The 24,649-nt window shown below is 43.9% G+C and overlaps 1 protein-coding gene across 1 annotated transcript in view; it reads left to right on the top strand.

The window, feature by feature from the left end:
• Positions 1-24,649, top strand: part of LOC106807541 (ubiquitin carboxyl-terminal hydrolase CYLD-like) — a 194,181-nt gene that overhangs the window by 156,894 nt on the left and 12,638 nt on the right. Inside the window, 2 exon segments of the mRNA XM_014809909.1 lie at positions 2,510-2,665; positions 5,702-5,822. Coding sequence (XP_014665395.1) covers positions 2,510-2,665; positions 5,702-5,822 — 277 coding nt within the window.

Genomic DNA, 24,649 nt, shown 5'->3' with positions numbered 1-24,649 from the left:
CATACATACATACATACATACATACATACATACATACATACATACATACATACATACATACATACATACATACATACAACATTCGCCAAATTATAGTAAGATGATTCAAGCACTTCCCTTCTTTTTCAGATATCAAAGCTAGTTTTGTTACCATGTAAAATTTTGATTTTCCTTCAAGTCCTGTCAATGAATCACAAGAAAAAGAAAACAAATAAAGAATATAGCCAAATTCCATCAAATTGTTTTCTGTAAGTTTGTTCCATCTTAATTGTTCGAAGGGCACTTTGAAATTTAGACCGTATTTCCCAATACGGCAAATATGGTCTGAATACGCCCCTGGACGCAGTGTTTCCCCTGCATTGACACGAGCGAGGCTGCCGCCTCGGTCAAATTCTCAGCCGCCACACGGAAATTATCCAAAAACACCGCCTCGCTGACTAAAATCACTGTTCTTCCATCAATAAACTACAATCTATTGAACTAATTTCGAAATAAAGCTCCAAGCGTAAAACACAACGCCGCGTACTCACAATACTGTCAACACGCACACACAATACACGCTAGTGACAACACAGGCTAACCATACGAACACGTCTACTCGACGAAGTACAAGTAGTTAATTATCCTCCGCACGCAGTGCCGTGGAGGATATTGTTTTCGTGGCCGTGTCGGTTTCGGTTTCGTGTATTTGGCGGTGTGTATGTCTGTGTGGCTGTCCGCTCGATATCTTTGCAACCGTAAGAGGTAGAAACATTAAACTTGGTCCACAGTTGCATCTTATGGGGCGAAAGAACCCTATTGATTCTGAGCCACTAACTATATTTCGAACACCGATACGTACGTACGCAGAGCTGCGTGCGTTATGATATAGATTTATTCCACTGCGCGCTACAATGCACTAGACCAATGACGAATGCTAACCGTTTCACGAACACAAACAGAAACTAGAACAGAAATGACACGCATTCGCTTTATATGCAGAAGACTCGAATTTCCAGGGGGCACTCACCCCACATTATGGTAGCTATGTGGCACTGCGAAGTCAAAAATGGGGGGCTCTGGAACTAACAGACCTGAAAATGGGAGTCTCTGGAACTAATGTTTGTTGAATGTGGGATGCTCTGGCACTGGCTCCAGATACGATAACAACGGCCACCACCATGGCCAGTAGCACCCCCGAGTGGCACAGGCACTGCGTTCCGGCTGCCGACACTGACATGACGATGACAGGACTGCTGCACTCGATGTATGCGCATGAGAATCAAATGGTAAATGTTAAAAACTGGGTCTCCGGAACGGCAAAAATATAAGATCTATAATCTAACGACATATTCTTAAAAATGCGATGCACTGGAACGGAAGTTTAGCGTGGAAAATTGGGGTCTCTCCCGCGGCACATACCTACCATGCAATATATATGGAGTGCCCCCCCCCCGGGCTCGAATTGTATTTTTACGCGTAAAGTTCTCTTGCATACGAAACACAAACTACCGTATAGTATGCATACATCGCATCACACCATATTGCAGTGGTCAAGCGCATTGTATTGTAACTATTGTTCGCGTATTGTTCTAGCTATCGCGGCTCATGCACATGTACACGTAGTCACGTACACACACGCTGTAGCTACAGAAATACATGCACACATACCGTATGCGTACACTACACGCAGAGCACGCAAGCTAGCTAACCACAACAACGTTACAACATGGATCGTTTTGTAATCTAGCTGGCAGCTCAAATGCACCATATAACATCAAGGACGCTGTCAGTCCAACGCAGCCGCCCTCCAAATAAAAAAAGAAGCCAGTTTCAAAGAAAGCAACCGTGAAATCTTGGGGGATTGACTGGCTCCAAACCTCCCGTGACGGCAAAGGCACTCTGCAGATTTACTGCATCGCCTGTTGGACATACGTCCCTAATTAAGTACTCCCGCAACAACAGGGGGTCTGTTTCTAATGACCCGTTCATCACTGGGACTGTGAATACCAAGAAATTCTCTGCCGTTAGACACGGTGAGAGTCAGGGGCACAAGGTAGCGAAAATAATTACCAAAGAGGGTGAAGAAATATTTCTGCTTTTATTTTTGTGATCGGTCCCAGTGGGACCATACCATGTTATCATGATAAATTTTGTTTGTAGTCATCCACATGATCATTTTAGATTAATTCTAAATTTCTAATCATCAACTCAACCCATGCTAGAACTCCAGAGTACCTCTAATGTGTCCAGTCTAAACATGCCATCTGTTGCCAAATAAGTCTTATTTACATCTATATTATGTTACACTAAAGTGAGGTACAATTTTCATGAAAAATTGTGCTTATTATTAGTAACTAGTTGTGTCCCTTCAGAGTATGGATGTGATTACAGTCTACTTGGTTTTAGTCATTGCAAGATTATATTTGGAGTGTTACGTTACTGCACATGGTTATACTTGTCGAGACATTCCATAGTCTGTTTGTTTGTTTGTCCTGAATGATATGTTTACCAAGTAAACCTGTTGCAGAAACATGTATGTACGAGCAGACAGGGTCATGAAACTGAGAAAGTTTCTTGACCAACTGACGTCAGTCTCAGGACTAACGGGAGAGGAGAAAGACCCAGAGGAATTCCTGAACTCGCTTAATCAGATCTTCAAAGCTGACCCTTTTTTGAAACTCAGGCATGTTGCCCATAAATGTTTAGCTCATCTGACGTAGTCAGATGCAGCTTGTAGAATCGCATGATTGTCCGTCCGTCCGTCCGTCCGTCCGTCCGTCCGTCTGTGCCTCCGGCCGTCCGTCCGTGCGTCAACAGTTGGGCACAAATCTTAACCGCTTGAAGCACGGTCACGATATTCGGGACGTCAGGGGGATCGTGAAAAGGACTCGGGATGACAAATTTGGGGGTCAAGGGTCTAAGGTCAATATGTGTAAACGGAGGGGGAATATTTCCTCCTTAACTTAAGGTATAGGAGGAAATACGGAATTGCGGCACAAATCTTAACGGCTCGACCTATGCTCTTAATATTCGGTGTATAGTGTGATGAGCAGGAAACCCATCACCAGTGCGAAATTGGAGGTCACAGGTCAAAGGGCAGTGGGGGAAAGGTCAGATATCATACATTTTCTGAGGACATGGCCTAATGGACAGAGTGGAAAACTTTTTTGTTTCAGCGCTGACCTACCATTTTTATCACTTTATTGAAAGGACCATGAAATGTGCTTTCCACTGACGTGCGAAGAGTAAGTGTCTGATAACTTTTTAACCCTCAAGAGGTGGGTTAAACATGGATTCCTGAACTGCTTCAATGATGTAACAGTGTTCTCATATTAATGGCACATCCATATTCTGGAAACCCAATATGCCTCGATAGCCAAACGGCTACAGCACAGGATTACGGCTCAAAGGTTCTTGGATCGAATCCCATCAGATTTTTTATTATTTATCTGTTTTCTGTATTTTTCTATCTTTATCCATTTAACTATTTCTTTCCAATTAAGGAAAATATTTACATGATTTATTTACAACAATTTCATAACAACAAATAATGTTTACAACAATTTAATAACAACAATTAAAAAAAAATAGGGTTAGGGTTAGGCTTAGGGTCACAATGCACCATAAAACAGGAGTTTCAGGGACGCGATTTGTATCAACTAATGGGATTTGGGAGGTATGCAGAATGCAGAAGGTTGCTGAAATGATGTATACGCAACTGCGTATCTGCATATCTGCGCCTAACAAAGGCGTCACTACGCACGACTTAAATGTTACGTTTATAACCGTAGCAACAGACCTCAGATGAGCCCAGACGCTCTGCGGCTCTTGTTTGTGTTTAAAAAGACAATGACTTAAGGTGCATTGCATATTTTCAAGTAAAATAGGTTTTAATTACGCTACATAAACAATGCCATTCTCCATTAATCATTAGAAATATTTTATAATTGTTTTAAAAGGCTATATCATTGTTTACAACTACGGTGGTGCCACACAAGTTCATCCACTGATAGTTCACAGCCCAACTTTTCGGGTGCAGGCTACAGACCAGCTGTGTTTCTTATTTAGTCATTTACGGGGGGAAGAATTACAATATCCTATAAACCACTCGTAGTTTCAGTTATAATATATTCGAAATTGTCCTAAAACGAACGTTCGGTTAAATCAGTCTTCGAATTGAGCCGGGCATCCGACGCCCGATACGTGTAGAAATCTCGGTGGGCTGTAATGTAAACATTGCAAGGCCATTTGCCCGACGGGCTCCTGATTTAAAAACTGTAGTGTATAACCCTGAGGTCTACTAAAACATATGCATTGTAGCACATTGCACACCCTCTTGCGAATAAACTAGAATAGCACTTTGAGCAGAATTTATTGTCTGAGCATTAATCTTATTAAATCCGTTAGTAACGTCTAAAAAATGCATAATTTATAATGAAACGGGCCATTATATAAAGGTTTTTAATTTAAAGTCACGAAATTTTAACGCCAGAAACGAATGACATCTAGAAATTGTCTGGTGTACACTTCTTTACTTGATATTCCAAAAAATATTCCTACAAAATACATGTGCAACTATAATATCATTCTGGCATGTACATTTTACAGAATACTTGCACGAAGGGCAAATGGCTCAAAAAGTTTTTCGTGAAAATTGTTAAATAGCAGTTAGGTATGAATATAATTTAACTTTTGTGATTAGCCCTCGGTCTGTGACGTACAAATTAAATTGGCTTAAATCGGTCAAAATTAAAGATTTTGAACCGTTTATGGCAAATGTGAAGGCGTGATTACACAAATTTGTAGGTATATACTATAATTTATGCACTTACTATCAAATGTGACCCGTTATAGCCAAATGAGTCGTAAGTCGCACATATAGATTTTACGCTATGTGTGGTTTTACCTATATAGGCATGAAATTTTTATTTTTTATTTTAACTGAAATAGATAGGTTGGAATGTTTTCTATCGGAATATCTGGGTGAAATATACATATAATATCTTTAAAATATATAATTTTGCTATTTTGTATAGAATATTTCAATATATATATTTGAAGTTGGTCACACTTTGTTGTGTTAGTGATGACACCATTGGTTAACGCGTGTTCAAGTATTAACATATAGCTAGCGACGGTGGCTCCTTCTACCAGACTGCCGTATATAAGCGCTGCACGTGAGGCAGTCGCTCTTTTTCCATCATGTAAGCAAGCCACACAAACATGTGAATAAACAGCTCCTAAGTTACTCACAATCTTGCACGTTTCTATAACGCGACACACTTTAGACTCAATTTTCTCTAATTTCTTAAATATAATTTCATAATTAAATAACTTCAAATATTTATACCTTTTATTTTTTATCCGCTTCTCAAAATTTTTGGACCAATATGAAGATAGAAGATAGCAGAACATCACCATATGGTTATCTGGAAATTGGAAAATTGCTCATTGAAAAAAATCATTTGGCTATATATAGCCGGTCACAAATATACTATAAAATTGTAGGGTATAGCATCCCTTTGATGACTGTAGAAACCTCTCTGTTAATAGAACTATTTAAATTACTGTATTGTGTATACTAAGGTCGGATGTCGATTGCATTCATTTAGAGAATCTAACTTGCTATTTATTGTAAAACAAATATTTGTATTTATTGAACTCTGAACTTTCTCGTCATGTTTTCGTGTCCCTATTCATCAAGCAACATTGATTTTAGTTCTGGCCAGGATGCATACCTATATCAGGTGTTTATGGAACGAGATGATAAGATGGTTCTACCTACAGTACAACAGCTGTTTGAAGAGTCATTCGTCACATCTGATCTCAAGCTCAAGGAGGTATATATATGCTCTACAATATATCAGACAGTTTGCCATAACGTTCTTGATTGATATTTACTATGTTTTACTTGTCTAGCCATACTGTGTGGTGCCGTGGCTTTTGTGACATTTACAATTAGATTTGGTGATGAGAATGTGATATTTTTCCACGTGAACTTATGCCATTTCAAAGACATCTATTTCACAGACTTTTTTACAACAATTCATGTGTCAACATTAAACCTGTTTGAATATGTTTCACAATTCTAGGCCATTTCAGGATCATTAAATGCAACAGAGCCGCATCTGCTACCCAGGCTGATTCTAGCCCATGTTTAATGTATTTCACTGGATGTTTTGAACGTCCGCACTCACATTCGTTTACACTGATTGAACCGTTTCTAAAACGTGTACTCCTCTGTTTAATACCCCATGAGCCATTGTTGTTTTGCTGCAATGCAATAGCTCCCATTTGCCTTCTCTGGCCTGCCAACACAGCTCGCTTCATCTGGTTCCTTGCCACATCACATCATAGCATCAAGCTGCCTGTAGTAGAACCATCAACGAATATGGAAACAGTTTCTTGAACCATTTTCTGAAAGTTCACTTTTCTTTTTAATGTTCACCTTATTGCACAGTTTTCTGCCTGTGATGTTACTGCCACCTCCCAGACAACCACTATATCAACTTTCGTAACTCTAACAATACCCCGTACCTTAATTGCCACTCTTCCATCTGCGTGTCACTCTGGAAGCATAGGTAGTAATATTTCTACAGCTTCTGCCTTACTTGCTAAGTTGTTAAATATCATTTTGCCCGTCTTTCCAGTAACAATTTTCTCTGGTCTCACTCTGTCAGGCTCACCTCCATTCTTGGCTGTACTTGCATGTTGGGATGAGAGACACATTCAGGGAAAATTATTCTGACCACTAAGTTTCATTCAGGTTTTACCTTTAGCAAGGCATGATACATCATGACCATATTTTCCTGTCTACTCTCACCCATAGAATGCATGCCGCAGATTTGCTAGGTATACTTAAATACTCGGTATCATATCATGAATCTGCCGCACTATCAGTTGCTTAAAGAGACAGTAGCCTCTAGGATTTTACTGCATACAACTGTACTTACTGTATAACAAATCGTCTATACCCACACGTATTTGTTACCAGATACCTAATTTAAAGGGACAGTAGCCTCTAGGATTTTACTGCATACAACTGTACTTACTGTATAACAAATCGTCTATACCCACACGTATTTGTTACCAGATACGTAATTTAATTGTTATAATTAATTACACAAAAACGCTACGAAATTTCAACGGCGCCATGACACCCGCGACCGTGCTGCCACCCCGAATAAGTTGCGTATTTGACAATTTATTTTGCACGTTCCAGACTGAGGGCTAATCACAAAAGTGCAATTATATTTATACCTAAATGCTATTTAACCGAACGATATTCATTTTAGGGCAAATTTATCCATATTATAACTGAAACTATATGTCGTTTATAAGATATTGCAATCCTTTTGCTTTTAAATGAATAAATAAGAAACACCCTCGGTCTGTAGCCCTTGGCTGGAAAGTGGTTTTGCGCAACTTATCAGATCCTGCGCTTTGAGTAGCGCCACCATCGTTGTAATCAAACTGTAGTCGTTAATTTTAAAACATTTTTTAATAATATTTTTAATGGTGATTGAACCATGAAACTTTTTATGTAGCGTAATTTTAACCTAAATTAACTAAAAATAACCCTAGAACCTAGAGTAAACGATCCCTTTAATTGCCTGAATATGTGTGAATGGGCTCAATTATTCCTAGGATTACTAATGTTTCTCGTAAATCAGGTTGTCCACATTCGCTAACAGTTTGAATCCTAACTGATCACGTCAACAGCGTTCCATGCACCACTTGGCCCCTTGCCTGGTTGTCTCAGTATATACCTTAGTCACAGTCTGCCGATGTGTTTCTCTGTTTCTTAATATATTGTGCAACTGCCTCGTCCTTGTGTACCATTATACTAAAAACATGCTCTGGTAGGTCGCATTTGTTTCTCATTATTTTTTTTTCCCATTAAGCCAGTCTTCAGTTTTATTGCATTGTGTATGTTTGACCCAGTAGCTGGGCAAGTTTAAAAAATCGCTCACATCAGCTGTGTACAATGGCAAAGCTTGCCTCTGAGATTTGTTGATGTCTGTGTTGGCTGCAACAAACAGACCTTTGTCATCTGCGCAAGCATAGAATTTCTTGAGCCATGCGTTGCAACATGTCATAACATGACTCCGGTCACCTGTCAGCTGAAACAGTTTTGTGTCACATATAACTCATGCCCTTGGAGTCATACCTATAGATCTGCTTTTAAGAACAATGAGTGCGCTGTTTTGACCCTAGTCGCTGTAACGTTCTCTATTTACTGTGCTGGGTACAACATAAGCAGGAAGACATGGATATGCAATTAACGTGACTACATGGGGTAGCGTATATTCTCGTGGTCGTACTGTACTGACCCCTGGTGGCAGAGCACACAAACAACAGGCACATCACTAAAGGTGACATCCCCTTCCTTGTAGATAGTTCCATGGGGTACTTAAGATACATGTACTACTACACCAAACAGGTCAATTATAAAATCTTTAACTCTTGAGGTTCAAACAGTGTGACAACTGGAAACAAACAAATCTGGCTTTGACGATTAAACGATTTGTCAAAACTAACCAACTTTACTAATCAATGCTAATCGAGGTAATTACTCACTTACCGAATACTCGATTACTCTGTCACTCAAATTGTAACGCATTTAACCAGACTTGATCGGATTACTCAATGATAAGATGAACCTTGTTAAACACACTAAACTGTAACACAAATACATATTGTTCAGTCTCCATAGTTAATCTCTAAAGTCTTCTGAACACACCACACACAGTTGTGAACAAAGTCTTAGCTTGCTGTCAATTTCACAGGTTGATTTTCACGACAGGTTTTCGGACTCTGGTTGACCTGCGAGTTTCTTGCTGATCTAAGAAAACCTTCGGGGATGCTGTGTGCACTGGAGTATTGTCTGATCTGACATCTGCAGATCTGGGCTTCACAGTACTGTCCAAATTGACTGTGGGTGAATGGGAGTTATCAGACATCTGAGTTTTCAAAATTCAGGTATAACTCACCTCTGGGTGCACGGGCATCATTGGCACTGAGTTACCCTCATTTCCAATGGTTGAATCATGCGTATCTGATTCTGGTAAATCTGACAATTCAGGAGTGAAAGTCTCTTGAAGAAGGAACTGTTTCTGGTCATGCATCGTCCTTCACCGTTGGCAGTTATCATGCTACCATTCTTGGACACAATTGTCAGTGGAGTGGTCTCGTATGGGGTGTTTCCTTTGGTCATGTTGAACGGGCGCTTGACCAAGACTGGGTCACCAACTTTCAGATCGCTGGGTTTGACATAGCGTTTATTGTCCGCATACACTTTCATTTTCCCCTTTTTCTGGGAGTCGCGCTGGCGCACTATGTCTGCGACTAGGTCCGTTTCAGGTACTTGTGGGAGTTTGTTGCGGACTGCTCGCTTGAAGAACAGGGTTGCCGGTGCAACTCCGGTTGTGTCATGACGAGAGGTTCTATAGTCTCTTAACCACGATTGTAGGTCTTTCTTCCAATTGGTTCCACGAGCTTTTGACACCCTGACATGTTTCTTGAACGATCCTACCATTCTTTTCACTTCACCGTTGGCGCGAGGCCAAAGCGGTGTGATTTTGCGGTGCTCAAATCCGACGGTCTCAGAGAATTTCGCAAACTCGTGGCCATTAAACGGTGGACCATTATCGGATTTGACTGTTTCTGGTGTACCGAATGTGGAGAAAATTCGGTCGAGCTTCGGAATCACATACTGAGTAGCAGTGGAGCGGATTGGCTCGATAAATAGGAATTGTGAGTATTCATCAACGAGAAGAAGTACATGTTCTCCTTCAGCATAGGCAAAGTCTACACTTATCTTCTCGAATGGGCCTTCTGGTAGCGGTGACATTTGCAGCGGTTCACGTGTTACCATGGGTGTCGCGATTTGGCATGGTAAACAAGATCTGACTTTCTGCTCAACCAGTCTGTCCATAAGCGGGAACCACACTTTCTCTCGCAATAGGCCCTTGGTTTTAGCAATACCGAGGTGTCCTTCATGTGTGATGTTCACAGTTATTTCCTGAAGGCTAGTCGGTACTACAATGCGGTTCGATTTCAAGACAAGGGTATCGGTACACGTTAGCTCACCTTTAACGTTTTCAAGTCTTGAGAGTTCAGATAGTGACACATTTGGCAGAGATTTGTGCCAATTACCAGACTTCATGGCTACCATTGTGGCCTGAAGCAGCGGGTCTTGCATGGTTGCTAGCTCGATCTCAGACAAAGTCATTGCCTTGGGGACAGCGTTCTGCGCGGCATAGGCAACATACTTGTCAGCAGTTTGCTAGTCATCAATGTCCAATACACTTGCGGCAGAGATGGGATGACGCGATGCATAGTCTGCTGGATTGTTCGGTCCTGGTCGGTATTCTACAGTAAAGCGATAGTGCTGTAGGTCCATCAACCAACGTTCGATCCTGGCTAACGGTTTTGACACCGGGTTGTTGAACAGTGAGACCAAGGGTTGATGGTCAGTGACGATCTTAAACTCCTTTCCATAGAAATATAGGTGAAACCTTGTGATCGACCAGTATATCGATAGTGCTTCTCGATCTATCTGCGGATAACGCGATTCTGTCTCCGATAACGGATGACTGGCGTAATGCAGCGGATTTGTCTCATCGGTTTTCTGATCCTTCTGGGTTAAGACTGAACCTAGGCCTACTGGGCTACCGTCCACAAACAACGTAGTGGGTTTCTCTGGGTCAACGTAGCTTAGCATGGTCTTTTCGGACAGTGCAGCTTGTAGCTTTTCTAGCGCGGATTGTTCTTCCTTTCCCCAGGTCCAGGGAACGTCCTTGCATGTCAGACGATGTAGCGGTTAGATATAACGCCACAATCCTACATGGGTTGAGAACGTGGTCAGGTTTCGGGAGTCAGGGTGTAAGAGAACCTGATGGTAACACTGCTTCAGATCTAACTTGCTGAACACTTTGCAGCCATTTAAGTCTACAGCGATATCGTCGATGGTCGGTATGATGTGACGTTCGCGGATGATCGCGCGATTCACTGAACGCATGTCTACACATATCCTGATTTCGTCAGGTTTCTTTGGTTTTGGAAAAACCACTATAAGTGAAATCCAAGGTGTTGGTCGTTCTGAACGCTCGATGATATCGGATTCCTCGAGTTCCTTCAATTTTCCTTCAACGCGTTGACAGACATGAAATGGAATGCGACGGTGTGGTTGGGCTACTGGAACAACGCTGGGGTCTACATGGACTTTAACCGGTTCACCTTTATAGGCACCCATTCCACTCGTGATGTCAGGAAAGTCACACAGAAACTCAGGCGCATTCGGTTGCTCAGAAATCGCATTCGCAAATTTGATCAGACGTAGCTTTTGCGAGGTTTTCCAACATAGAAGCGATCCACTAGGTCCAGAGACAACGTAGAATGTCTCCTTAGATGTACATTGGTCACTGCGTACCTCAGCCTCGAATTTTCCTTGAAGCACGAGCGGTTTGTCGGACATGTACGGAAATATCTGAGATTTCGATGGTGCGAGTTGCGGACGATGGTGGAGATGAAGGTAATCCTCCTAATTGAGAATGTCCACAGTCGCTCCTGAATCGGCCATAACCATGGTCTTGGTGTTGCCAATCATGACGTTGAACACGGGTTTTTTCCGTAATGCTCGATCCGGATCCCGATTCGCCTAATCGGAAGATGTATTTGTCATCGTCGGTAGCGTTGACGTAGTCAGAGGTCGGTGGTCGGTGGTCCTGCTCGGTGATGTCCTCTAAGGCTCTGGCATTATGCTTTCGGTTGAAACCATGCCTTCCTTTCCACGGTTGATGATCCCGATTCGGTTCGAATCTCGATGATCGTGCACCTGGGTTTTGAGCGCTGTGGCACACTTTAGCGAAGTGATTTACACGACCGCATTTTCTACATTCCTTCCCTTTCGCAGGACAGTCTCCTCTGCGTGGGTATGGTCCACCACACAAACCACAAGCGGTGCTGTCACGATTATGACTGCTCGAATTATGGAGTGATTGTGGTTGTTTGCCTTTTGCCCTACTGTTCAATGCATGCGATTGCTGGGTGGAACACTGTCTTTCCATGATGACGGTGTGCTAGTCTGCCATTTACATTGATCGGGCAGTTTTAAGCAGATTGTCCAATGTCAGTGTCTGCTCGATCGCTTTTCTGCGGAGGCGATTGTTGTGCGTACCTTGTATCAACTGGCGCTTGATTTCTAGGTTAGCATCAGCAAAGTCACAACGTTTTGCTTGGATGACAAGCCTGGTATGAAATTCACCAACAGTCTCAGTGCTCAGCTGCTTTTCCTTACGAAACGAATAGACTAGATGGTCCACACTCCTCTGAGGTTCGAAGTGCGTGCTGAAGGCATTCACTGCACATTTGTACACATCGCTTGCAGCGCCATCATCAGGATTCACAGGGGAGACGGTCAAGGTTTCGAACACGTCACTCGCCTGTTCGCCTACATAATGCAGCAACATTGCCTTCTTACGGCTAGGATCTGCGATAGCCATGGCCTCAAACATATTGTCTAAACGTTGCAGGTATTTTGCGAACCGTATAGGGACAGTTTCTCGAGGTAGAAGCTCGAATTCTGGGTAGTTTGGGAGATGGATTGCCGCCATGATTTTCGGATTGTCAAAGTTTGTGCAATAAAGTTCGTTTTCCTACCGCTTTTCGAATGTTGATGATGATGCTGATGGTCTTATTCGAAAACACGGATCCTCGTCGCCATTGTAACGTTCTCTATTTACTGTGCTGAGTACAACATAAGCAGGAAGACATGGATATGCAATTGTAGCCTCTATGTGCGGCTACTTAGGTGTGGTAGGTGAGGTAGGTTAGATAAACAGAGTACAGGGTGCGGTAGACATAAAGCAAACGCCAACTAGAGAAGTAACGTACCACAAGCGACTGTATTATTAGCCATGATAATTCAAGGTAATACGACACGTAGCGTACAAATACAACTGTGACAGATGACGACACGGGGATAGAGCGAGTAGGGTTCCCCGTGTCTGTGTGCCGCTCGCCTTATGTACATCGGCGATTCCTGTGCCCTTCATCCGGGCATTATCCTGTCACCTCTTGGGCTGTCCAGGTTCCTATTCTGCCGACCCCCGTCTTGCGAGGGCTGCATCTCATAGTGTCGCGTGTCACGTACCCCGCTCTCTGCTCTCTTAAGTGACTATTGACTCGTCACCGTTCGACACCTATGCCACCTGTCGCACCCGCTACCGGCTGTTGCCTGCTCTCTGCTCGCTCGGCAATGTGCCTAATGAATGAGCTGGAGCGCAGCGTCGCTACACTACTCCCCCCATAAAAGAAAGTTGTGATCGCCCCGATCATATAAAACAAAATTAGGGTCGAGTGCGAGAGCGTGATACCGGCACGTTGGAACGTCGTCTATGAGACTAAATGTGTACGCTACGGATCTGGCACATAACATGTTAACTAGCGCGTACCCGTCGCACACTCCAGTCGTGGAGGTGTGCTCGGGTCGCTAACCCTGGAGTGGACGCGGACGGCATGCAGACATCGGTGACCTTCACGGCAACTCGGCGGCCATCACGGCGGCGGCGTTTACGACCCGATCATGGTGGGCGATATCGTTCACCGGCTCCTCCGGTGAATCATAGCCGGTGTCCCTCCGGTGCCCCGTGCGGTCCTCGTCCCACTCCTCGCGACTGTCAGCGCCGTAGGCGATGGGGACTGTGAACGCCTTGAAGCAGAAGTTCTTAGGCGGTGGCACCCGGCTGACCCAGAAATACTGACACTGGAATCGCCAGCAACGCCACACCTCCAGCCAGGAAATTATGGCCGCATGCCCAGCCGGGATGACCAACGCGTCGTCCCGAACATATAGCCCGGCAGGCATACGGTGGCTCGCCAGGGGTGAGTCCAGTAACGGCTCAAGAATTCGAGTGTGGTCAGCTACCGCCTCCGCCTCCCACCATCCCTCAACCTCGTGTACGCCACCCGGTGGTGGCAGTGGCACGATGCCAAGCCCGAGGGACGCACAGGCAGTTGCGGACGGTGGGTGCGGTATAAGTGTCGACTTGTACTTGGTGGCTACCATGCACGCGACGACACCTCGCCCGGAATTCAGCAAATACCACATTAACGCGACGTACTGGGGAAGCGAATAATTAGAATGCTGCAAAAAGGGGGGGTTATCGAGCGAGCAACCCATATGCGCTGACGACGCGTTCGTCTCGCACATGAGTTAGACGAACGCGATCCATGGCGTCCCGATTGGCAGGAAGAACGGGTATAGCGTATACCGTGATACCAACAGGTCGGCGAGTTCCTCCTCGTACGGGGTGCACTCATAAAACACTTGCAGGTCTGCAACGAGCAAACAAATTCGCGACGCATTTGCGAAGCGCGTAATAATTAATACAAGTTGCAATACAATGATAAATAATAGTGCGCCTTAACCACTGCGCCTAAGCGTGCTTACTGTAGCACGGATAAGCTATAGCATATAGTGTATATGAACCGCAAAAATGCGTGATCTATCCATGCCGCGCTTGAACACCTGTATGCTCAGCGTACGTTGGCACACACATACATGAATAACTAATTAACTATGCAAATCGACTGCTGTCAGGAGCTGATAAGTGAGAAACGCATAGGTACCGGCGGCCACGCGGCAATTTGTCGCACGTACACTAAACCCCAGGCTTTCCCTCCCCCCATGGCTCCCCATTCAACGAATAAACGCAGGCGCTGTCTGCAGATCAGCACCCGCGAGTGAAATAGGTTCCAAGGCAGGTATAGTTGGCGGAGGCTCAAGTGGACGCGACGGCATAAATGGCGCGGTGAGCGGCACCTCACGCTCGTCGTTAGGCTGTGCCACTACGCGGGCCAGCTGTCTGAACGGAGAGCTCGACGTCATAATTATGCGACCTTCCTCAGGCGTCTCCGTCTGCCTCTCTAGTCTGTGGGCTTATGTATAAAAAGCAAAATTTTGGGTAGATTCTTGGCACCCATGTTTAAACACCCCTAGAAACATCACTGATTAAGAAAAAAATGGGTGCCAGTTTTTCCATTAACATTTAGGGCCGCCATTTTGAATTTCAAAATGGCCGCGTTTTTTAAAGCTGATTTGTTATCATTTTTTTTAGTATTCAACATTAGTTTTAAAGGTATATTTCAGATGTTTTCATAGAGTGTTGAGTACAAAGCATTATAGTTTGATGGACAACGTTTCTATCTGAACTCTGTTTGCTATGGATAGAACATTGTTTTCGACGTTTATTATAAAAATATATATATTTGCACGCATTTTTTTAAATTTTTATATAACGCATCGCGACTCTATTTTATGTGGTAACTTTGTATTTTCTGATCAGACCATCTAATCAATGTCATAATTTATAAACGTTTAAAATAATTTAAGGTCTTGACGTACTCATTGCAAAGGAAGCAATCTACAGTAGATGGGCGGGGGGAGTGACATATGTATCATTCAATTTTTTAGATGCAATCATTACAATAGCGTATCGAGCGCACGTTACTCTAGCACTCTTCGATCTCTGGATAGAAATTCCGTGAGATCAACCTGTTTAGGGGCTTGACGCCTGGTTGCAGTGTAAAAGCTAGCTGACTGATAGTTCATTTGATCGTTGATAAGACATTCGTTGCATATCGCTAGGCATTCAAATATTGTATTAGGAATCCTTCAATCTCTTGAATATAAGAAACAGCTACGGGGTTTGCACAGCTAGTCGTAAGACGACCCTATGTTTTCAATGGCATTAGTGTGTACATGCGGTCAGTGTGATGACATCTGTTACAGTTCAGAGGGCTTATTCGGGAAGGTAAGAGACTTGAACCTCTATTGATATCATTTGGAGCATCTTGTGTTGTAAGCTATTCTTTGGCATATTCCAGGTAGATTATGCTCAAAACATTCAGATTTTTTATTTATCCTGAAACTATGGGCAGAGCTTCACCATTGGTGAGGTTTGCGAGGTGTTGGAAACTCATGCAACCGATTTCTTTACACGTATTTGTTGTTTTATCTTTGAACACTCACAAAATCAACGAAGCAAGCAACGCTCTTAAGTTTTGTCTCACTGCTCCGGGACTGGCACGACTTGCTGTGATTCAGATACGACTTGTACGTACTACTAGCACATTGTCCACCACAGCAAATCATCAACTCTTCAGTCAATAATTTATTGCTCGCCAAGGAACGCTCCATTTTTTGGCATCATGATGAATGTCAGTTTTAGCACCCTTGGCAACTTTTTCCAAATGACATGAGGGCTTCGGTAGCAGAGAGAACTCGGAGATGCAGAGTGCTGCATGTACATAACTCATGTCAAATGAGTATCATTTCCCGACGAATGTTCCAACAAAGTATACCTAGCAACAAGAAGACCCAGAGAGAAAACTGCTGAAAGAAATTAACTAAAACGTTTGTAGAAAGAAGCAAATCAAACGGAAAAATAATCTCATCCTGGAGTCGCAAATTTGTGGGACAAAGATGACCAAAGTCAAGCCAGAAGACAATGGATGTCTGACTGCAAAAAGACATTAAATTGAACACAGAGGTTTGACAAGGTCGGATTGACTTGAAGCAAACAAAATCACTCTTTTGACCCAGACTAGCTGTTATTGCTAAGGTCATCTCGAAGAGCAGATGTCGATCTGAGAAGAATAAGTAGATTTGGCAATGACAAACTGAATTTGCCTACACTAAACAAAAGTTTTCATTGGCATACCGGAATAAGTATCAAAATTATTCATCCCACTAACGAGAGACAAGAGCAAGTTTATAAAAGACATTCAGGAAAGAATATGGTACAACGACAACAGTTCACAAACTTACTAGCACAGCCCACCGAATATTGATAGAGAAGATTGTAGAGACGCTGATTGTAGTTGACTGGAATGAGCAGTGGTACAGGAGTTAGATGGCGCAATCAGAATTTTATGACTTTGAGCAAAGAGATTGCAACATCCTTTCAGTCACACTCATATGACTCAAAGGCATCAGAGATATTAGCAAGTGCGAGTTAATTATTATAACATACAATACATAACAAAAATCAATGAAGAACAAACAGACTAAAGAGAGCGAATGAAAAAACAAATGATGGAGAGGCTTAAACTAAAAACATAACATAAGTTATTAAAAGGGACTCAACAGAGCATTCAAAGACATCCCCGTTTTTCTTCCATGAACAGACACACAAAGATTCGCTATACTCTCTACATTTCCATCATCTATATCGCTACAGTACCGTCAAATCATGACTGCCAACATGGCAGTGAGGTATGACGGAATTATGATGGCAAATTAATGCACCGGTGTCAGCGCACGGAAAGAGGTTGACAGTCTATTATGATTATCATGTTGTTAAGTGCGATTCAACGGCGCATTAATGCTCTATCATATATTTCTCAAGACACAGATAATGCTTGCTTTTGCTTACGAAGAACGCCACTTACTTGGCCAACCATATCTGCAAGCTAATCATGGGACAACTACGAAAGCGACGTAATAAGTCTTCTCTACACGATATTATGGACAAGCTTGGACTGAAAAATCAGCAGCTTTTATAAATGGGCATGCTTCACAAGGTCTGTTGATACTGACATGACCATATTCAAGAAAGAAAAAGAGGATGCTTATCGCAACTTTCCGAGGCAAAGCCACATTCTTTCGATCATCACCTAGCTGGCTTGCGAAGGAGTATAACATCCGAAAAAAGTTTATACATTGCTGTTGAGAGTTTCTTTGACTCTCTTTTCCTTGTTCCAATGTGAGTCCACATTGGGCAAGCAATATTCTCAGATGGTTTTTGTCAAGCAACTCAAAAGATGAAACAAGGACCGTGACGAAAACTTGCCACCAACTCAGGGAGCATGGATTAAACATATCACGCCCGTGACCCATGTCCAGGCTATATATGGCCACCAGGATATGGATATTTGAAACAAATTAGTCAGGACCCTTTGACTTGGCGGTGTGCGAAAACCTAGACAAAAAAAAGCGGACCTGACAGTTCTTTCTCAGGGTATTGCCACCAGCCCCGGTCTATGCTGCAGCTCGTCAGGTGTAACTGTGAAGAATCAACCAGTGTTCCGCGAAAGTGCCTCATCAGAAGAAACAATGTGGCCTGGTCTTGTACCGACATTTGCAAAGTTGTGGAGGAAATCGACCAAGTGTACAAACCACACCACAATGTGTTGATGGCGAAGATCTTAGGAGTATGATTGAAAGCAATGACAATACTTAGTAACTCCTGATTCATACATGTAGCATTGTCGTACCTTTAAAAACAATATTCATCTTTCAATTATAATCTGAATTTATAATTGAATTACATCTTCTACATTATTCTTCTTAAGTGTTTTGGCAGAGATGTAAGGTGTTCCATCATACATATTACGTGGTTATTTATTGAATCCTCATTATTCCAACTGAAAACATATGGTAGACACCAAAAAAATCTTCCCAACTGTCATTGTACAAAAAGTTCATATTGGCATTATTACGTAGAAAAAGCTGAAATATGGTGGCCATTTGGATTTTGCCTTATCTTAGCGTATTTCGACGTCTTCTAAGTTTGCTTCAATGAATCTTGATCATCTTTATATGACGTTAAATAAAATAGAAATAAATATGGTATGACATCTTGAAACTGAATAGATTGGTTTTAATTGGAAATTTTTTAAAAAAAAGAGATTTTTCGTGATGGCCATTTTGAAATTCAAAATGGAGGCCCTAAATGTTAATGGAAAAACTGGCACCCATTTTTTTCTTAATCAGTGAAGATTCTAGATGTGTTTAGACATGAGTGCCAAGAATCTACCCAAAAAAATGACAAATCTGGAAAATATTACATAAGCCCATAGACTACTCGGGCAGTCTAACTTCAGGGCGGCTCCAGCGGACGCGGAGGGGTGCGTGTCGTCCCGCATCGTACTGGGGTGTATATTTACAACAACGGTAATAAAATATAAACCCTCCAACCAGCAGCACAGTTAATGCCAGGAACAAATAGACAACTGTAGAGTGCGGTGTGACACCCAGCTGTGAGTCCGAGGCGTAATACGTATCAGCCGTGGCAATACGTTTGCCATGCTTAACTGCTGCTACTAAATCATTATACGCGATGTCTAAGTCGGTATCTCTGTACATCTCCCGTGGAACAGTAATGTTTGGTATGAGTTGATCGCTTCTGCGAGCCTCATGAACCACGGGTAAAGCATAGTAAGCCGCCCAAATATGCGGGACGTCCTTAGGGACCCAGGCCCCGACAGATTCAAGTATGGGGAGCGCTTCGGCATCAGATTCATGATGAAAAAACGACGGGAGAGAAAAATATTTTGACTCACCCTTACATGCTGAATACAGCGTAACTATCTGCTGATTGACAATGTCAAATTCTCGTACCTGTACCTGCGCCTTAGGGTGAGACTGACAACTAATAGATACGCGTACTGGGTGGGTAGACGTTATTAACCAGCGCCCGTTCAGCAGATACTGCGCTCTGGGCGTAGGTCGCTCATAGAAGGTAACACGTTTAGTACACAGTGCGATTATGTCCGCTGTTATATTTCGGAATAGCGCCACAGGGCATGACGTGACCACCGATATAGGATACACGGGTGATTTAACGTCGCACACCTGTTGTCGTTTCCGCAGACATACTCGCAGCGCGCTTTCGTCGGGCTGTATGTAACTGACGCAGTCAAGTGAAATTCCGATATACTCCTGCGTAAAACTATAATACGCAGCTGCCGTAGTGTTAGGTAAATAAACTGGAGGTCGTAGAATTTGGTAAACTTGGAACGTCATGTCCCGATATCTAATTAGTATGAAGGCTAGAACATGCAGGCCTATTCTATCAGGGATAGCTATTGCGGTAATTAAGTCATAATAAAACAATAAATCAGATTGTGGATCGTGAGGTAACGCTAGTGTGGGGGGTAGTGTACCCTGAATAGTCATGAGAATATCGCGTAATCGATGTGCAGGGACTAATGTGGCCGGCAGATATCCTGATAGCAGAACCTCCACCGATTGCACAATAGCGTCAATGGCGGCATGGCCATGATCAAACGCGAGTTTAATACTCGTCAATGATAGTTGCAGTTTAGTGAGAATTATATACTCGTGCTGCGTGGCAGCTTGCTAATTTGTCATTTTAACCATGATCATGTTAACTGCAGCCGTGGGTCGCTTCGTTCGATACAATAACGCGGATATATTGCGCTCTTTTAACTCGGTTTTAACTCGTGTGTAATTCATGACCGTAAGCGAATCATCGAGGGCAGCAAGAATTGAATGCTGTGTAACCCCGACAGACAGGATACGTTGCTGCAACGCATCGACGTCTTCCTGCGTAGCCGTTCCAAATAAAAATTTTGAGAGTTTACCTACCGCGGCAATTATCGCACGCTTATCTCGGCCGTGATGCATTGAATGCAAATCGAGCTGCTGTGCCATGACCCGAAGGCGTTGATTAAACCACAACTCGTGCTCAGTGAGTAGCAGCTGGACTGGAATCCTAAGTTGAGAAGCATATGCGGTAACTGAACTTGGGGATGCAGCCTTCGGTGGTGGTGGGGGTAGACTAGCCATATCCACCAGCTGTGCCTTAAGCGTGTCTAAATATTCTTGAATAGCAGTGAAATTTACAGTTAAGGCTGAAGCCCACGTACTTTGACTTATTGAAACGTGTCCCCTTGGTACAAACGCAATACCCTGCGACGGCTGGTGTACTTCGCTGGCTGTGGTAGCAACCGGGAGCATCAGCAGTGTTGACATCAATGCGGCTATCCACCAACCCGCCATCATGCTGTGCTGTAAGAGAGCGTAATTGAGCTAAAGGCATCTCATCCTCCTCGTCCCATTGGGAACTAGCATCTTTATCACTAGGCCCTACCGGGCTTCTGGCCCGTGGAGCAGCAAGCGTTGCATCTCTTAGGGGTTGCGCGCTCTCCCGCGTTCCCAGATGTGTGCTGCGAGCGGGTACATCCCACTCTTGAAAGGGGTGCGCAGGTCGCAAGTTACTGACGTGCACATCGTACGTGCGCGTACTGTCGTCACGCTTAATGTGCACGCGTCTCTCCATCAATTTCTCAATTATTTTATAATTCGGTCGCCACAGCAAGGCGAACTTACGTGTCTGCGTCCCAGATAGAACGGGGTTGAACCACAGTACGGGGTCCCCGGGTTCGTAATCAAGGTCCTTGGAACGCTGATCGTACAACCGTTTATTTTTCAGTCGCGCGTTTCTCGTATTTTTCTCAATGTATGTAAAAGCTCTGTGCAGTCGTTCTGTGGCGTGTGTGACTGGGTCGTCTGAATAAGAAAGGCGTCTAGGTTGTAGTAATACATCTATGGGTAACACAGCATCGCGGCCATGATGAATAAAAAATGGTGTGAATTGCGACGATTCATTTATAGCTGTTCGGTAGGCAAATAAAACCGCGGCGATGTGTTGGTCCCATGTTGTGTGGTCGCCCCCCCCCTTCCTATCGCGCATGCCAACATGGCTGCCAACGTTCTATGGAAACGTTCACATTGTCCGTTAGATTGAGGGTGATAAGGGGCGGTGCGGATGTGATTTATCCCCAACAACTGTGTCAACCTAGACATTAGATTATTAACAAACTCCAACTCGTTGTCTGTTAGAATCGCTCTCGGGCACGAATGAGCGGGAATGAATCGATTAACAAAGATATCTGCCACTTCGGCAGCACTCTTGCCCGCTGTGGGGTACGCTTCAGGCCAATTAGAATATAGATCTAAAAACGTTAACATATAGCGATGACCTGCTGCCGTAACCGGGTGGGGACCGGTTAAGTCTATAGCAACGACGTCACCCACCTGTCGCGGCTGAGGTTCATGCATTAATGATGGCCGCACCCGCTGCAATTTCCTCGCGTTACACGTGACGCATGATTTAATGTAATGATACGTATCCGCGAACATACGTGGCCAATAGAATCGCGCGGCTATTTTAGAATAAACCTTTTTAAATCCGAGATGCCCGCCGTACATGTGGTCATGACACTGCTTGAGTATTTTTGGAATGAGAACTCGCGGTATAGCTACCTGTGGATAATACTCGGCCAGGGCAGGTCGCGAACTTACATGATAAATTATATCTCCATCTAAAAAGTAATCTGCAACCACACGAGCGTCCTTCAAGGCGCAGTGTGGCTTAACTAACACGTCACGCACGCGAGACAAAAATGGGTCAGCTGTTTGAAGTGTGCCGAGGTCAGTCAAGGATGCAGGGAATTCCTGCATGTGCTGTGCGCGGGGGTTACGAGTTTTTCCCATTGTAATCGCTGCTGCCAGCGTGATAGGGTTGTTTTGTTTGACCCGCTCGGGCGATGAACCCATCTGCTGCTGCTTTGACTGCACAAGTGGGGGTTCGGGGTAACGGATCATTAGCCACAGACGCGCTTGCCTGCGTAGCATGTGCGATTCTCGACAGCGCGTCAGCTGGTAAGTTGGTAGCCCCAGTGGTATATTCAATGTTGCAGCCGTACTCAGAGATAGCTATAGCCCATCGCTGTAATTTAGCGTTACGCAGCGACTTCGCTTCTAATAAATATTTTAGCGGTTTTTGATCACTAATTACGCAGAAAACAGACCCTAAAAAGTGATGGCGCAGTTTAGACATCGCAAAAACCACACTGTAACATTCGCGTTCCACAACCGGCCAACGCATCTGCACGTCCGTGAGCTGTTTACTAAGATAATAAACAGGATGCTCTTTTCCCACATCATCGAGCTGTGTTAACACAGCGCCGACCGCATACGCGGATGCATCGCAGTACAGGCGGAAAGGTTTAGTGCTATCAACTAAAGCTAGGACCGGCGCTTGCGTTAATCAGGATTTAAGCGTCTCAAAGCTAACCTGTGCGTCGTCACTCCATACGTACGGTATATTTTTGTGAGTCAATAAACTAAGTGGACGCGCGATTTGTGCATAGCCTTTAATGAATTTCCTATAATAACTTGAGAGACCTAAAAATTGGCGTACTGCCGTAGCGGTTTTGGGGCGTTCCCAATTTTGTACCACCTGGATTTTTGACGGGTCCGGACTCACTTTACCTGGTGTTATGATGTGCCCCAAATAAGTGATAGACTCCCGGAGAAAGAAACACTTACTTGCCCTTAGCGTGAGATTAGCCTTGTCTAACCTATTAAACACCTCTGTCAGGTCGCGCATGTGCGTTTCGAAATTGGGGGAGTAAATACATATATCGTCGATGTACGCCAAGGCGCATTTTTGACGTAGCCCTCTTAAAACGTAATCTAATAATCTCTGAAAGTGTGACGGGGCGTTCTTTGCGCCAAAAGGCGTGCGGTCATTGTCAAAACTTCCAGACGGAGTAACGAAGCATGTCTTGGGGATATCTGCAGGATCGACTGGGACTTCAAAATAGCCAGACCTCAAATCCAGAGTCGTAAACACTTTAGCAGACCCCAACGCCTGTAGCGCGTCATCGATTAGGTGTAGGGGATACGCATCGGCAGTCGTGACCGCGTTCATTCTTCTATAATCAATACAAAGTCTTAGCTCTCCTGATTTCTTCTTAACTAACAGTACCCCACTAGACCAAGGACTCATGGAGGGGCGAATAATCCCATTCTTTAGAAGTTTGTCTACCTCCTGCTGCACCTTCTCCTGCTGATCTAAACTCATTCGATACGGGCGAGTTTTAATCGGTTTATTTTGTCAGTATGAATTTGAAAATGGCAGAGGTGTGTACAACCGAGCTGTGCATCTGTGTGTGCAAAAGTGGCATCGCGTTTTTCTAAAAATGCGAGCAAAGTTGCTTTCTGATGCGCATTATCGACATGCCGCACAAGCGTAGAATAATCGAAAGGTTTACCCTCGGCTGTCAGTCGCCGTGGTGGTGATTTTAGTCCCTCACCTACAGAATATACAGCACGCACCCTATGCGTTTTTGTGGGTTCCATTGAACCAACAACAATATCTTTAAGTAAACTCTTCGGTGTGCCTGATTCGTTTTTAATAACACACTCGACCGTATGATCCGCTGACACTACTGCCAACGTAGGTGTAATTTTAAGGTGTTGATTTCGACGGAAAGTCTTAAAAGCTGTCGATCCCTGAACGAATAACAGTGTACCACTCTGAAAACTTCTAGGTACCCGCAGCAAACACTTGCGCGCGGACTCCGCCGGCACTGAAACAGTCTGCGCGAGCAACGCTAATTGCGTGGGCGGTAACCACCCGTGACCGCTTTTCGGCATGCACACAGGAACGACGCTGGCGCCTATACTCAGTACACCCGCATTAAGATCAATAATGACGCGCGCGTGCGCGGGGAAATCTGCTCCCAACACAAAATCCCGCGGTAATCGGCGTACAATATAGCAGTCGTGCTCTGCTGTAACTCTCCCTACCGTAATACCCAAGGAGGTAACACCAACCATACTCAACTGTTGGCCCGATATTGACACCAGATCGGTGACACACTGCTCTGCTGGCACAAACCCCGCCTTTAAACGAATCCGACGCGGCAATCGATTCTACGCGTGGAGACTTATTAACGTGCAATCACTACCCGTATCGAGAAGAGCAGACAACTTTAAAGGTCCGACTGCAATCGTACAGGTAGGCGCACCCGTTCTTCGTGACATGCTAACCTTACACCGTAC

The sequence above is a fragment of the Priapulus caudatus genome, unplaced genomic scaffold, assembly GCF_000485595.1.
Source record: "Priapulus caudatus unplaced genomic scaffold, Priapulus_caudatus-5.0.1 Scaffold221, whole genome shotgun sequence".
NCBI lineage: Eukaryota > Metazoa > Priapulida > Priapulimorpha > Priapulimorphida > Priapulidae > Priapulus > Priapulus caudatus.
Note: the sequence above shows the minus strand (reverse complement) of the source record. Positions and strands in the feature narration are given on the sequence as shown.